Source organism: Petromyzon marinus, chromosome 68 (assembly GCF_048934315.1).
Source record: "Petromyzon marinus isolate PM22_M1 ecotype Great Lakes invasive population chromosome 68, UKy_Petmar_22M1.pri1.0, whole genome shotgun sequence".
Classification (NCBI taxonomy): Eukaryota; Metazoa; Chordata; class Hyperoartia; order Petromyzontiformes; family Petromyzontidae; genus Petromyzon; species Petromyzon marinus.
In genome coordinates this window covers 6,296,189-6,311,328 of record NC_133734.1, presented here as the reverse complement: position 1 = coordinate 6,311,328, position 15,140 = coordinate 6,296,189, and the positions used below count along the sequence as shown (strand labels likewise).

At 52.5% G+C, this 15,140-nt stretch overlaps 1 protein-coding gene across 7 annotated transcripts in view; it reads right to left on the bottom strand.

Moving 5' to 3' along the window:
• The window catches only part of LOC116956905 (bifunctional 3'-phosphoadenosine 5'-phosphosulfate synthase 1-like), a 74,310-nt gene that overhangs the window by 20,225 nt on the left and 38,945 nt on the right, over window positions 1–15,140 (bottom strand). For 6 of the 7 annotated variants that reach the window (XM_076054860.1, XM_076054862.1, XM_076054861.1 and 3 more), the window contains exons 2-4: window positions 4,725–4,839; window positions 1,487–1,722; window positions 152–290 (exon numbers count right to left, since the gene is read on the bottom strand). In XM_076054860.1, the coding sequence (XP_075910975.1) occupies window positions 152–290; window positions 1,487–1,722; window positions 4,725–4,839 (490 nt within the window). Of the gene's footprint in view, window positions 1–151; window positions 291–1,486; window positions 1,723–4,724; window positions 4,840–6,304; window positions 6,989–15,140 lie in introns of those variants that run through there. The other variant, XM_032978779.2, reaches the window with a different exon arrangement.

Sequence of the window (15,140 nt, the reverse complement as noted above, 5' to 3'; positions counted from 1 at the left end):
GTCTGTCTGTGTGTCTGTGTGTGTGTGTCTGTGTGTCTGTGTGTGACTGTGTGTGTCTGTGTGTGTGACTGTGTGTGTCTGTGTCTGTGTGTCTGTGTGTGTGTCTGTGTCTGTGTGTCTGTGTGTGTGTCTGTGTGTCTGTGTGTCTCACCCTTGATCTCGCCGGCTCTGGCCTTCTTGTAGAGGCCTTTCACGTCTCGTTGCTCACAAACCTCCAGCGGAGCGTCCACAAAGAGCTCAAAGAACGGCAGCCCAGCGTCAGAGTGGATCTTACGGGCATTCTCACGGTCCTACATAGATACACACACAGACACACACATATAGACACACACATAGACACACACATAGACACACACACACACAGACACACACACACACACATAGACATACACACACATAGACACACACACACACATAGACACACAGATATAGACACATAGACACACACACAAAGACACACACACATAGACAGATAGACACACATAGACACACACACACACATAGACACACACACACACATTGACACACACACATAGACACACACACACAGACACACACACACATAGACACACACAGATATAGACACATAGCCACACATAGACACACACACACACACATAGACACACAGACACACAGACACACACACACATAGACACACACAGACACACACACGCAGATATAGACACATAGACACACATACACACACATAGACACACACACATAGACACACACACACATAGACACACACATAGACACACACATAGACACACACACAAATAGACACACACACATAGACACACACAGATATAGACACATAGACACACACAGTGACTGACTGAGTGACTGACTGAGTGACTAAGCGACTAAGTGACTGACTAAGTGACTGACTGAGTGACTAACTGACTGAATGACTGACTGAGTGACTGACTGACTAAGTGACTGACTAAGTGACTGACTGAGTGACTGAGTGACTGACTGAGTGAGTGACTGAGTGACTGATTGAGTGACTGACTAAGTGACTGACTGAGTGACTGACTGAGTGACTGAGTGACTGACTGAGTGACTGACTGAGTGACTAGTTACCTGCTGGTAGAGCGAGATGAATGAGGTGATGCACACCAGCCCGGCGTGTGACTGACTGAGTGAGTGACTGACTGAGTGAGTGAGTGACTGACTGACTGAGTGAGTGACTGACTGAGTGTGCAACTGACTGAGCGAGTGAGTGACTGACTGAGTGACTGAGTGTGTAACTGAGTGAGTGACTGACTAAGTGATTGACTGAGTGATTGACTGAGTGGCTGACCGCGTGACTGACTGACTGACTGAGTGACTGACTGAGTGTGTAACTGAGTGTGTAACTGAGTGACTGACAGAGTGACTGAGTGACTGACTGAGTGACTGAGTGACTGACTGAGTGTGTAACTGACTGAGTGACTGACTGAGTGACTGAGTGACTGAGTGAGTGATTGAGTGAGTGACTAGTTACCCGCTGGTAGGGCGAGATAAACGAGGTGATGCACACCAGCCCAGCGTCAGCAAATAGCCTGGCCACTTCTGCGATGCGCCGAATGTTCTCCTCGCGATCGCCCGGCGTGAACCCCAGGTTCTTGTTGAGGCCGTGGCGGACGTTGTCACCGTCCAGCGAGTAGCAGGGAATATCGTGCACCACGAGATACTCCTCCAGCGCGAAGCCCAGAGTCGTCTTGCCCGCTCCGGACAGACCTGGCGGATACACGGATCGCGTGCGGGTGTCTCTGTGTGTCTCTGTGTGTCTCTGTGAGTGTCTCTGTGTGTCTCTGAGTGTCTCTGTATCTCTGCGTGTCTCTGAGTGTGTCTTTGTGTCTCTGTGTATCTCTGTGTGTCTCTGTGTAACTCTGTGTGTCTCTGGGTGTTTCTGTGTGTCTCTGTGTATCTCTGTGTTTCTGTGTGTCTCTGTGTGTCTCTGCGTCTCTGTGAGTGTCTCTGTGTGTCTCTGTGTGTCTCTGCGTGTCTCTGTGTGTCTCTGCATGTCTCTGAGTGTCTCTGTGTGTCTCTGCGTGTCTCTGCATGTCTCTGCATGTCTCTGTGTGTCTCTGCGTGTCTCTGTATCTCTGCGTGTCTCTGAGTGTATCTGTGTGTCTCTGTTTATCTCTGTGTATCTCTGCATGTCTCTGGGTGTCTCTGTGTATCTCTGTGTGTCTCTGTGTGTATCTGTGAGTCTCTGCGTGTCTCTGCGTGTCTCTGTGTATCTGTGCATCTCTGTGTGTCTCTGTGTGTGTCTGTGTGTCTCTGTGTATCTTTGTGTGTCTGTGTGTCTCTGTGTGTCTGTGTGTCTCTGGCTGACAGAGGAGGTGTCAGGATGGTTGAGAAAAAGCGACAGGCCCACTGTCATCGGCTACTGAATCCCACGTCAGAGAATGAGGAGGCTTACCGCAGCCTTCGCTCGGAGGTTCGGAGAGCTGTGAGGCGCTGCAAGGATGGGTGGTGGTCGCGGGTTGCAGAGGAGATGGAGTCTGCCTCAATGGCCCGTGATCACAAATCTCTATTTAACTCCATCAAAAAAGTAACCTGCAGCGCCACACCTATTACCATCATTAGGGGAAAAAACGGTGATCCAATCTCTGACCCCCAGGAACAGGTTCGCAGATTTGCTGAGCATTTCTGTGAGGTCCTGGGGGAGGGAAAATCCCACAGCCAGGAAAACATCGTGGCACAAAGTGAGGATGACCCTGCTCAGGCTGCGGTGCCTCAAATATTGGAAGAAGTCACCTCCTGTGAGTGGCTGGTTGAAGTGCCATCTGCTGAGGAAGTATTGAAGGCGATCCGGAGTCTGAGACCAGGAAAGGCAGCGGGCAGAGATGGACCACTGGTCGGGTTCCGCAGGATTGGAAGGATGCCCTGGTGGTCCCCCTTTTTAAGAAGGGGGACCGCACAGACTGTAACAACTACAGGGACATCTCACTCCTCAGTGTGCCGGGAAAGGTCCTGGCAAGGATTATTCAGCATCGCCTTGCCAGGCACGCTGAGGAGAGGCTTGCGGACCCCCAATGCGGTTTCAGGAAAGGGCGGTCCTGCACAGATGCCATATTTTCTGTCCGTCTGCTACAGCAGAGGTGTAGGGAATTCCAACAAGACCTACATCTCTGCTTTATTGACCTGTCAAGGCCTATGATACCATCAGTAGGCCTGGGCTCTGGGTCGTTCTTCGTGCTTTTGGAGTACCTGACCCTCTGCTCACGATCATTAAGGACCTTCATGATGGTGAGCGGGCCTGGGTAAAACTACGTGGCCGGGAGTCAGAGCCATTCCCTGTACACCTTGGGGTGCGACAGGGATGTCCTCTGGCTCCCACATTATTTAACATCTATTTTGACCACGTAGTTCGTGAAGCCTTCAATAGCTGTACCGGGGGAATCTCCATATGGTACAGATATAATGGGAGGCTAATCGATGCCCGGGTGCGGTCAAGGGATGGCTCCCTATTGCTCAACCACATTATGTATGCTGTTGATTTGGTAATAGCTGCTCAGTCAGAGGAGGAGTTGGAGACGCTGCTGCTGAGACTGGAGCGTACCACTAAGAGGCCTTACCATCAGCCCCACCAAAACTAAACACCTGCCTGGGTATTTTGTACCATGGGACACTCCACCCCCACAACTCCCAATCGGTGATGGGGCAGTTGTGGAGAGAGTGGAGAGTTTCCCATACCTGGGCAGTGTGCTTATGACTGGCTCCAGTTTAACAGAAGAGGTCTCACTCCGAATCAGTCGAGTGGCAATATCTTTTCATCGGTTGCGTAACGCTGTGTGGAAGCTACCTGGTCTGTCGCTCCGCACTAAGTTTCAGGTCTTCTCGGCCACGGTCATTCCCTCCCTTCTCTATGCTTGCGAAACGTGGACCCCCCTAATGGAACATCTTCGCCAGTTAGAAACATTTAGGCTGGCCTGCCTACGATCAATCCTGGGTTTAACCAGACTGGATTGTGTGAGGAGCTCACAAATCCTTGAAAGATCTGGGCAGGGTCCCATCGGTGAGCTCATCCAGCAGGCAAGGCTGCGATGGCTGGGTCATGTAGCCCGCATGCCCAGCCACCGCATGCCGAAACAGCTTTTGTTTGGCCGGATCGAGGGGGCTAAGCGGGCGCGGCACGGGCTAGAGAAGAGATGGAGTGATGTGGTAAAGGAGGACGTGGAGCTGAGTGGACTTGCCGATGACTGGTACCAGCGGTGTCAAGATCGGCCTCTGTGGAGGAGGCTCGTGAAGGACGCTACTGGGCAGTTGGAGGCAGTCGCCCTCCAACAACAACGGAGGGCGGAGGAGCGACGCTCAGAACAACGAGCGGAGCACCGGGTGGCTAAAGCACAGCAGGTTGGCACAGTAGGGGGCACAGGTGGTGCATCAACCAGTCATCTAAGTCAGTCGACCCGTGGCACCTGGGTCTGCCCCGTGACCTCCTGCCAGCGGGTGTTCGACACTTCACGTGGCCTCAGGGTGCACATAGCCTGGCACAAGCGTCGTGGTGACGTCACCTCCACTTAGTGGCGAATGGCGGTTGTTGTTGTGTGTATGTGTGTGTGTGTATGTGTGTATGTGTGTGTGTATGTGTGTATGTGTGTGTGTATGCGTGTGTGTGTATGTGTGTGTGTATGTGTGTATGTGTGTGTGTATGTGTATGTGTGTGTGTATTATATGTGTGTGTGTATGTGTGTATGTATGTGTGTATGTGTGTGTATGTGTGTTTGTACCTGTGAGCCAGATGGTGCATCCCCTGAACCCGGCACGGTTCCCGACCACCTGGCCACGCTTGGTGCGACTCACGTGGTGAGACTGATACACAACATTCGTAGCTCGCTGCATGTCCTGTAGATACACACACACAGATACACACACACAGATACACACACACAGATACACACACAGATGTTGTGAGCGTATGTATTATTCCTTATAGGGGAAACGCATACTAATTAACGGATTACTAAAGTAGCATATAATCACAATAACACACATTACAACTGATTACTACTCTACAATTCATTACTAATCATAACCATTGACTGATTACCAATCGATTATATAATTACTGCACCTGAATGAGTTAAATGATGACTTCACCCTGCTGCTCTATTTAAGACCGGGAGCAAGCGACGGCTTCACCATTCTGGCGAATTGTCCGATGATGCTGGATGTAATTACCAGCGAAACGTCGTACTCAAATTTCAAATGATGTTGATTCACTCTTCAACACACCGGTGGGCTAAAGTAGTGAACTATTTGTCCTTTGTAAACGTGACACTTTTTTGCTGATTGGCCGTGTCGGGTGGTGGAGGGTTACGACACATTTATAAATAACGCGATCTAACCCAAAAACCTTTATCATGAATAACATTGGTCGCGAAAGCCTACGTGTTAGCCTCTAGCAGGCTGTAGAGTCAAGTGCTGTCAGTAGCACCTACACACAGACAAAGATCCCCCGTGTAGCCTCTAGCAGGCTGTAGGGGCAACTGCTATCAGTAGCACCTACACACAGACAAATATCCCCCGTGTAGCCTCTAGCAGGCTGTAGGGGCAAGTGCTGTCAGTAGCACCTACACACAGACAAAGATCCCCCGTGTAGCCTCTAGCATGCTGTAGGGGCAAGTGCTGTCAGTAGCACCTACACACAGACAAAGATCCCCCATGTAGCCTATAGCAGACTGTAGGGGCAAGTGCTGTTAGTGGCACCTACACACAGACAAAGATCCCCCAGGTAGCCTCTAGCAGGCTGTAGGGGCAAGTGCTGTCAGTGGCACCTACACACAGACAAAGATCCCCCGTGTAGCCTCTAGCAGGCTGTAAGGGCAAGTGCTGTCAGTAGCACCTACACACAGACAAAGATCCCCCGTGTAGCCTGTTACAGGCTGTAGGGGCAAGTGCTGTTAGTGGCACCTACACACAGACAAAGATCCCCCAGGTAGCCTCTAGCAGGCTGTAGGGGCAAGTGCTGTCAGTGGCACCTACACACAGACAAAGATCCCCCGTGTAGCCTCTAGCAGGCTGTAAGGGCAAGTGCTGTCAGTAGCACCTACACACAGACAAAGATCCCCCGTGTAGCCTCTAGCAGGCTGTAGGGGCAAGTGCTGTCAGTAGCACCTACACACAGACAAAGATCCCCCGTGTAGCCTCTAGCAGGCTGTAGGGGCAAGTGCTGTTAGTAGCACAAACACACACACAAAGATCCCCCGTGTAGCCTCTAGCAGGCTGTAGGGGCAAGTGCTGTTGCTACAACTACTACCACCACTACCACCACTACCACCACCACACAGGCATTTTAGCTACCACTTACTTTAGGAACCCAGGTGCTGAGGAAGTCCATTGCACTACCACGATCACTCGGACACTCACACAGAGAGAGAGACACTCACACAGAGAGAGAGAGACACTCACAGAGAGACACTGGGAGAGAGACACTGGGAGAGAGACACTCACACACAGAGACACTCACAGAGACAGAGAGACACTGGGAGAGAGAGACTGAGAGAGAGACAGAGACACTGCTAGAGACACAGAGACACTGCTAGAGACACTGCTAGAGACACAGAGACACTGAGACACAGAGACACTGAGACACTGAGACAGAGACACAGAGAGACACTGCTAGAGACACAGAGAGACACTGCGACAGAGACACAGAGACACAGAGAGACACTGAGAGACACTGAGAGACACTGAGACACAGAGAGACACTGAGAGACACTGAGAGACACTGAGACACAGAGAGACAGAGACACAGAGAGAGACACTGCTAGAGACACAGAGAGAGACACTGAGAGACACTGCTAGAGACACTGCTAGAGACACTGAGAGACACTGAGACACAGAGAGACACTGAGAGACACTGCTAGAGACACTGAGAGACACTGAGACACAGAGACACTGAGACAGAGACACTGAGAGACACTGCTAGAGACACTGCTAGAGACACTGAGACAGAGACACTGAGAGACCCTGAGACACAGCCAGTGACTGAGTGAGCGCTGAGTGTCGTGAGAGCCTCTTTAGTAGCCCGGCGGCGGCTGTGGGCGGAGCCCCGGGGAGGGTCAAGAGCCTTGGCAGAGCTCCATAAAGGTCGACGAGGCCACTCAGGGGCCCTTGACCTCACTCAGGGGCCCTTGACCTCACTCAGGGGGACCGCACTCAGGGGCCCTTGACCTCATTCAGGGGCCCTTGACCTCACTCAGGGGGACCTCACTCAGGGGCCCTTGACCTCACTCAGGGGGACCTCACTCAGGGGCCCGTGACCTCACCCAGGGGGACCTCACTCAGGGGCCCTTGACCTCACTCAGGGGCCCTTGACCTCACACAGGGGGACCTCACTCAGGGGCCCTTGACCTCACTCAGGGGGACCTCACTCAGGGGCCCTTGACCTCACTCAGGGGAACCTCATTCAGGGGCCCGTGACCTCACCCAAGGGGACCTCACTCAGGGGCCCTTGACCTCACTCAGGGGCTCTTGACCTCACTCAGGGGGACCTCACTCAGGGGCCCTTGACCTCACTCTGGGTGTACACTGTGAGTGAGTGAGTGTGTGAGTGAGTGTGTGAGTGTATGAGTGTGTGTGAGTGTGTGAGTGTGTGTGAGTGTGTGTGTGAGTGTGTGAGTGTGTGTGTGAGTGTGTGTGAGTGAGTGTGTGAGTGTGTGAGTGAGTGTGTGAGTGAGTGTGTGAGTGAGTGTCTGAGTGTGTGAGTGAGTGTGTGAGTGAGTGTGTGAGTGAGTGTGTGACTGTGTGAGTGAGTGAGGTGTGACTGTGTGAGTGAGTGAGTGTGTGAGTGTGTGAGTGAGTGTGTGAGTGTGTGAGTGAGTGGGTGAGTGTGTGTGAGTGTGTGTGTGAGTGTGTGTGAGTGTGTGAGTGAGTATGTGAGTGTGTGTGTGTGTGTGAGTGAGTATGTGAGTGAGTGTGTGTGTGAGTGTGTGTGTGTGAGTGAATGTGTGAGTGTGTGAGTGAGTGTGTGTATGAGTGAGTGTGTGTGTCTGTGTGTATCTGTGTATGTATATATCTCTATGTGTCTATATGTATATATATTTGTGTGTCTGTGTGTGTGAGTGGTGGTGTAGTAGGTAGCGCTACGCTGCGCTATGAACCCAGCTACCCGAGTTTGATTCCCGCGCACGGCCAACACCGCCAGTGACGATTCTCTGAACCGGTCCTGGGCCTCCCCTAAGTCGACTCAGCCTCAAATGAGTACCTGGTGTAGCGGTGTAGTGCAGTGGTGGTGTAGTGGTGGTGGTGTAGTGGTGGTGTAGTGTTGGTGGTGTAGTGGTGGTGGTGTAGTGGTGGTGTAGTGGTAGTGGTGTAGTGGTGGTGTAGTGGTAGTGGTGGTGGTGTAGTGTTGGTGGTGTAGTGGTGGTGGTGTAGTGGTGGTGGTGTAGTGGTGGTGTAGTGGTGGTGGTGTAGTGGTATTGGTGGTGGTGTAGTGGTGGTGTAGTGGTAGTGGTGGTGGTGTAGTGTTGGTGGTGTAGTGGTGGTGGTGTAGTGGTGGTGTAGTGGTGGTGGTGTAGTGGTGGTGGTGTAGTGGTGGTGTAGTGTTGGTGGTGTAGTGGTGGTGGTGTAGTGGTGGTGTAGTGGTAGTGGTGGTGGTGTAGTGGTGGTGTAGTGGTAGTGGTGGTGGGGTAGTGTTGGTGGTGTAGTGGTGGTGGGGTAGTGGTGGTGGTGTAGTGGTGGTGTAGTGGTGGTGGTGTAGTGGTATTGGTGGTGGTGTAGTGGTGGTGTAGTGGTAGTGGTGGTGGGGTAGTGTTGGTGGTGTAGTGGTGGTGGTGTAGTGGTGGTGTAGTGGTGGTGGTGTAGTGGTGGTGGTGTAGTGGTGGTATAGAGACAAAGGCGGCCGGGCGTAGTGGTGGTGCTGGCCACCCACCCCCTCTGTGTGTGTAGCCACAATGCCGGTAGCCTCAATAGGCGATGCTGCTACTCGCTACTAGCAGCACTTGCCCCTACAGCCTTCTAGAGGCTACACGGGGGATCTTTGTCTTTGGGCTCTAGGGGTTCGTCGACCGTAAAGAGATAGCGGTGGGGGGAGGAGTTAGAGGGGGGACATTCACCTGGTACACTCATCATCAACATCACCATCACCAACAACATCACCATCAACATCACCAACAACACCACCATCAACATCACTCACTCACCCACTCACTCACCCACTCACTCACTCACCCACCCACCCACCAACACACTCACTCACTCACTCACCCACTCACTCACTCACACACTCACTCACACACTCATTCACCCACACACTCACTCACACATTCACTCACTCACACTCACTCACACACTCACTCGCTCACCCACTCACTCACTCAGTCACACACTCACACTCACTCACCCACTCACTCACACTCACTCACTCACCCACTCACTCACTCACACACTCATTCACCCACACACTCACTCACACACTCACACATTCACTCACTCATACTCACTTACACACTCACTCACACACTCGCTCACAGACTCACTCACCCAGTCTCATACTCACTCACTCACACACTCACTCACTCACACGCTCACTCACACACTCATTCACCCACACACTCACCCACTCACACACTCACACGCACTCACACACTCACACGCACTCACACACTCACTCATTCATTCACCCACTCACACACTCACCCACTCACACACACACTTAAACACACTGACACACACACAATTACACACACACTGACACACACTTACACACTTACACACACACTAAAAGACACACTCACACACACACTGACACACACACACTTACACACACACACTTACACACAAACTCACACACTGACACTCACACACTTACACACACACAGACATACAACACTGACACTTACATACACACACTAACACACACACTGACAGACATTCACACTGACACTCACACACTTACACACAGACACACACACTGACACATACAACAACAACAACAACCGCCATTCGCCACTAAGTGGCGGTGACGTAACCACGACGCTTGTGCAAGGCTATGTGCACCCTGAGGCCACGTGAAGTGTAGAACGCCCGCTGGCAGGAGGTCACGGGGCAGACCCAGGTGCCATGGGTCGACTGACTGAGATGAATGGCTGATGCACCACCTGTGCCCGCTACTGTGGCAACCTGCTGTGCTTTAGCCACCCGGCGTTCCGCTCGTTGTTGTGAGCGTCGCTCCTCCGCCCTCCGTTGTTGTTGGAGGGCGACTGCCTCCAACTGCCCAGTAGCGTCCTTCACGAGCCTCCTCCACAAAGGCCGATCTTGACACCGCTGGTACCAGTCATCGGCAAGTCCACTCAGCTCCACGTCCTCCTGTACCACATCACTCCATCTCTTCTCTAGCCCGTGCCGCACCCGCTTAGCCCCCTCAATCCGGCCCAACAAAAGCTGTTTCGGCATGCGGTGGCTGGGCATGCGGGCTACATGACCCAGCCATCGCAGCCTTCCCCGCCGGAGGAGCTCACCAATGGGACCTTGCCCAGATCTTTCAAGGATTTGTGAGCTCCTCACACAATCCAGTCTGGTTAAACCCAGGATGGATCGTAGGCAGGCCAGCCTAAATGTTTCTAACCGGCGAAGATGTTCCATTAGGGGGGGTCCACGTTTCGCAAGCATAGAGAAGGGAGGGAATGACCGTGGCCGAGAAGACCTGAAGCTTAGTGCGGAGCGACAGACCAGGTAGCTTCCACACAGCGTTACGCAACCGATGAAAAGATATAGCCGCTCGACTGATTCGGAGTGAGACCTCTGCTGTTAAACTGGAGCCAGTCATAAGCACACTGCCCAGGTATGGGAAACTCTCCACTCTCTCCATAACTGCCCCATCACCGATTGGGAGTTGTGGGGGTGGAGTGTCCGATGGTACAAAATACCCAAGCAGGTGCTTAGTTTTGGTGGGGCTGATGGTAAAGCCCCACCTCTTAGTGGCACGCTCCAGTCTCAGCAGCAGCGACTCCAACTCCTCCTCTGAATGAGCAGCTATTACCAAATCATCAGCATACATAACGTGGTTGAGCAATAGGGAGCCATCCCTTGACCGCACCGGGGCATCGATCAGCCTCCCATTATATCTGTACCATATGGAGATTCCCCCGGTACAGCTATTGAAGGCTTCACGAACTACGTGGTCAAAATAGATGTTAAATAATGTGGGAGCCAGAGGACATCCCTGTCGCACCCCAAGGTGTACAGGGAATGGCTCTGACTCGCAGCCACGTAGTTTTACCCGGGCCCGCTCACCATCATGAAGGTCCTTAATGATCGTGAGCAGAGGGTCAGGTACTCCAAAAGCACGAAGAACAACCCAGAGCCCAGGCCTACTGATGGTATCATAGGTCTTGACCAGGTGAATAAAGCAGAGATGTAGATCTTGTTGGAATTCCCTACACCTTTGCTGTAGCAGACGGACAGAAAATATGGCATCTGTGCAGGACCGGCCTTTCCTGAAACCGCATTGGGGCTCCGCAAGCCTCTCCTCAGCGTGCCTGCCAAGGTGATGTTGAATAATCCTTGCCAGGACCTTTCCCGGCACAATGAGGAGTGAGATGCCCCTGTAGTTATTACAGTCTGTGCGGTCCCCCTTCTTAAAAAGGGGGACCACCAGGGCATCCTTCCAATCCTGCGGAACCTGTCCAGTGGTCCAGACTGTTGTTATGATGTCATATAGAGCAGTCTGTGCACAAACGCCGCCCTCCCTCAGCATTTCGCTTGGGAGATCATCTCTGCCCGCTGCCTTTCCTGGTCTCAGACTCCGGATCGCCTTCAGTACTTCCTCAACAGATGGCACCTCAGCCAGCCACTCACAGGGGGTGACTTCTTCCAATATTTGAGGCACCGCAGCCTCAGCAGGGTCATCCTCACTTTGTGCCACGATGTTTTCCTGGCTGAGGGATTTTCCCTCCCCCAGGACCTCACAGAAATGCTCAGCAAATCTGCAAACCTGTTCCTGGGGGTCGGAGATTGGGTCACCGTTTTTTCCCCTAATGATGGTTATAGGTGTGGCGCTGCAGATTACTTTTTGATGGCGTTAAATAGAGATTTGTGATCACGGGCCACTGAGGCAGACTCCATCTCCTCAGCAACCCGCGACCACCACCCATCCTTGCAGCGCCTCACAGCTCTCCGAACCTCCGAGCGAAGGCTGCGGTAAGCCTCCTCATTCTCTGACGTGGGATTCTGTAGCCGATGACAGTGGGCCTGTCGCTTTTTCTCAACCATCCTGAACACCTCCTCTGTCAGCCAGGGTCTCTGGGGAGGTCTGGACCGCGTACCCAAAGCAGCCTTTGCAGCTGCATGAGTCACAGTCCTAAACCTCGCCCATTTACCCTCGACATCAGGAGGAGTCGGGGACGATGCCAATCCCAGCCGCAAGCGATGATGAAATTCTCGCTTGCAACTTTCATCAGATAACTGAGACCAGGCCACTTTAGGTTGGAATGGGGTCCTGGGTGTACACCCACCACCGGAGTGGAAGAATGGCAGGTGCATCTTACAGATGACTAGTCGATGGTCAGAGGGCAGAGCAGCTCCACGGTAGGTCCTGGTGTCAAGGACATGGGCTCGCATCCGCTGGTCCGTCACTATGTAGTCCAGCAGATGTTCTTGCTTGGACCCGGCATGCATCCATGATGTTGTGTGGATGCGCCGATGCCGGAACAGCGTGTTGGTAATTACAAGCCCATGGGCTGCACAAAAATCTAGCAGCCTCCTACCGTTGTTATTGAGCTGATCTGGCCCATGCCCTCCAATCACTCCAGACCAGGTGCCAGTATCATGACCAACTCGGGCATTGAAGTCACCCAACATGATGACTCTATCCCGAGGGGCCACTTTAGCCAGCACCTGTGACAGGAGGTGATAGAAGGCATCTGACTCATCGGCTTTGCCTGCATCCCTCCACGGATGTTCATCTTCGGTGGGGGCATAAGTAACCACGACCACCATTCCTTGCCTCCGGTTGATGAGAAGGCGAGCCCAAAGTAGCCTGGGGCTTACAGCTTCCCACACCTCACCGCCACGCTCCCACGCCCCCTTCATTCTTTTGTTCAAAAGAAGAGCCACACCCTGTTGTTTGGCAGTCTGCTGCCCCGAGTAGAGGACTGTTCACCCCTCATGGTGGCAGGAGCCAGAGCCGGTCCACCGGACCTCCTGAATGCCACATAGATCCAGCCGGTACCGGTCCAGCTCCCGAAAGAGGAGTGGCAGCCTCTCCTCTGCAGTGAGCGTTCGAACATTCCACATGGCCACCCGTAGTGGTTTTTCGTTGTTTCTGGAGGTGCCCCGAGGGTAGAGATTCAATCTCCTAGCTCTGCCAATTGGGGTTTGGCCAGGAGACGTCATAGACGCCTGGCCCCCCGGGGCCTCCGGCACAAGCTTATGAGTTATATACTTAATTCGCGGTTTAGTGGTAATTAATTGAAGGTGGAGGGGTTACCAGCCCCTCGCACCGATCCAGAGCCCCCGTTTAGCCCCTGTGGTGGACACATATGCCATGAGGGGAGGAGCCAATCACAATTGGACCTCCCCCCACAGCACTGTCCACGACAGAGTTGCCCATCCAGCACCGCGAGGGGGTAGGGGGTTGTTTTGCCAGACACTTACACACACACACACTGACACACTCACACACACACTGACACTTACATACACACACACTCACACACTCACTCACTCACACTCACTCACACACTCACTCACACACTCACTCACTCACTCACACACTCACTCACACACTCACTCACACACTCACTCACACACTCACACATTCACTCACTCACTTACCCACTCACACACTCACTCACTCACACACTCACTCACTCAAACACTCATTCACACTCACTCACTCACTCACACACTCACGCACACACACTCATTCACCCACACACTCACTCACACACTCACACATTCACTCACTCACACTCACTCACCCACTCACTCACTCACACACTCAGTCACACACTCACTCACACTCACACACTCAATCACTCACCCACTCACACACTCACTCACACACTCACACACTCACTCACATGCTCACTCACACACTAATTCACCCACTCACTCACACACTCACTCACACACTCACACATTCACTCACTCACTCACACACTCACTCACTCACACGCTCACTGACACACTCATTCACCCACACACTCACCCACTCACACACTCACTCCCTCACTCACACTCACACACTCATTCATTCACCCACTCACACACTCACCCACTCACACACACACACACTGACACTCACACACTGTAGACACAGACTGACACACACACTTAAACACACTTACACACACACACTTACACACACACTGACACACACACAATTACACACACACTGACACACACTTACACACTTACACACACACTAACTGACACACACTCACACACACACTGACACACACACACTTACACACAAACACTGACACACACACTCACACACTGACACTCACACACTTACACACACACAGACACACACACTGACACTTACATACACACACTTACACACACACACTGACACACTCACACACATACTGATACTTACATACACACACTTACATACACACACACTGACACACACATTCACACTTGCAAACACTCAGAGCCTCTAGATAAACTCAGGGATTAAGGAGCAGCACTTTCTGATGAAAGCGACTCAGTGTGGAGTCGTGACTCTGCACAAAGTGGGAGTGATGATGGTGGTGGGAGTGATGATGGTGGTGGTGATGGTGGGGGTAGTGATGGTGATGATGGTGGTGATGATGGTGGGGGTGGTGATGGTGGTGGTGATGATGATGGTGGGGGTGGTGATGGTGGTGGTGATGGTGATGATGGTGGGAGTGGTGATGGTGGTGGTGATGTTGGCGGTGTTGATGGTGGTGTTGATGGCGATGTTGGTTCGGATGTTTTTGGAGGGAGAGACACACAGAGAGAGACACACACAGAGACACAGAGACACACACTCAGAGACACACACAGTGAGAGACACACAGAGACACACACAGAGAGACACACGGAGACACACAAAGAAAGAGACAAACACACAGAGACACACACAGAGACACACACAGAGATACACACAGAGAGACACACACAAAGAGACACAGAGACATACACAGAGAGACACACAGAGAAACACACAA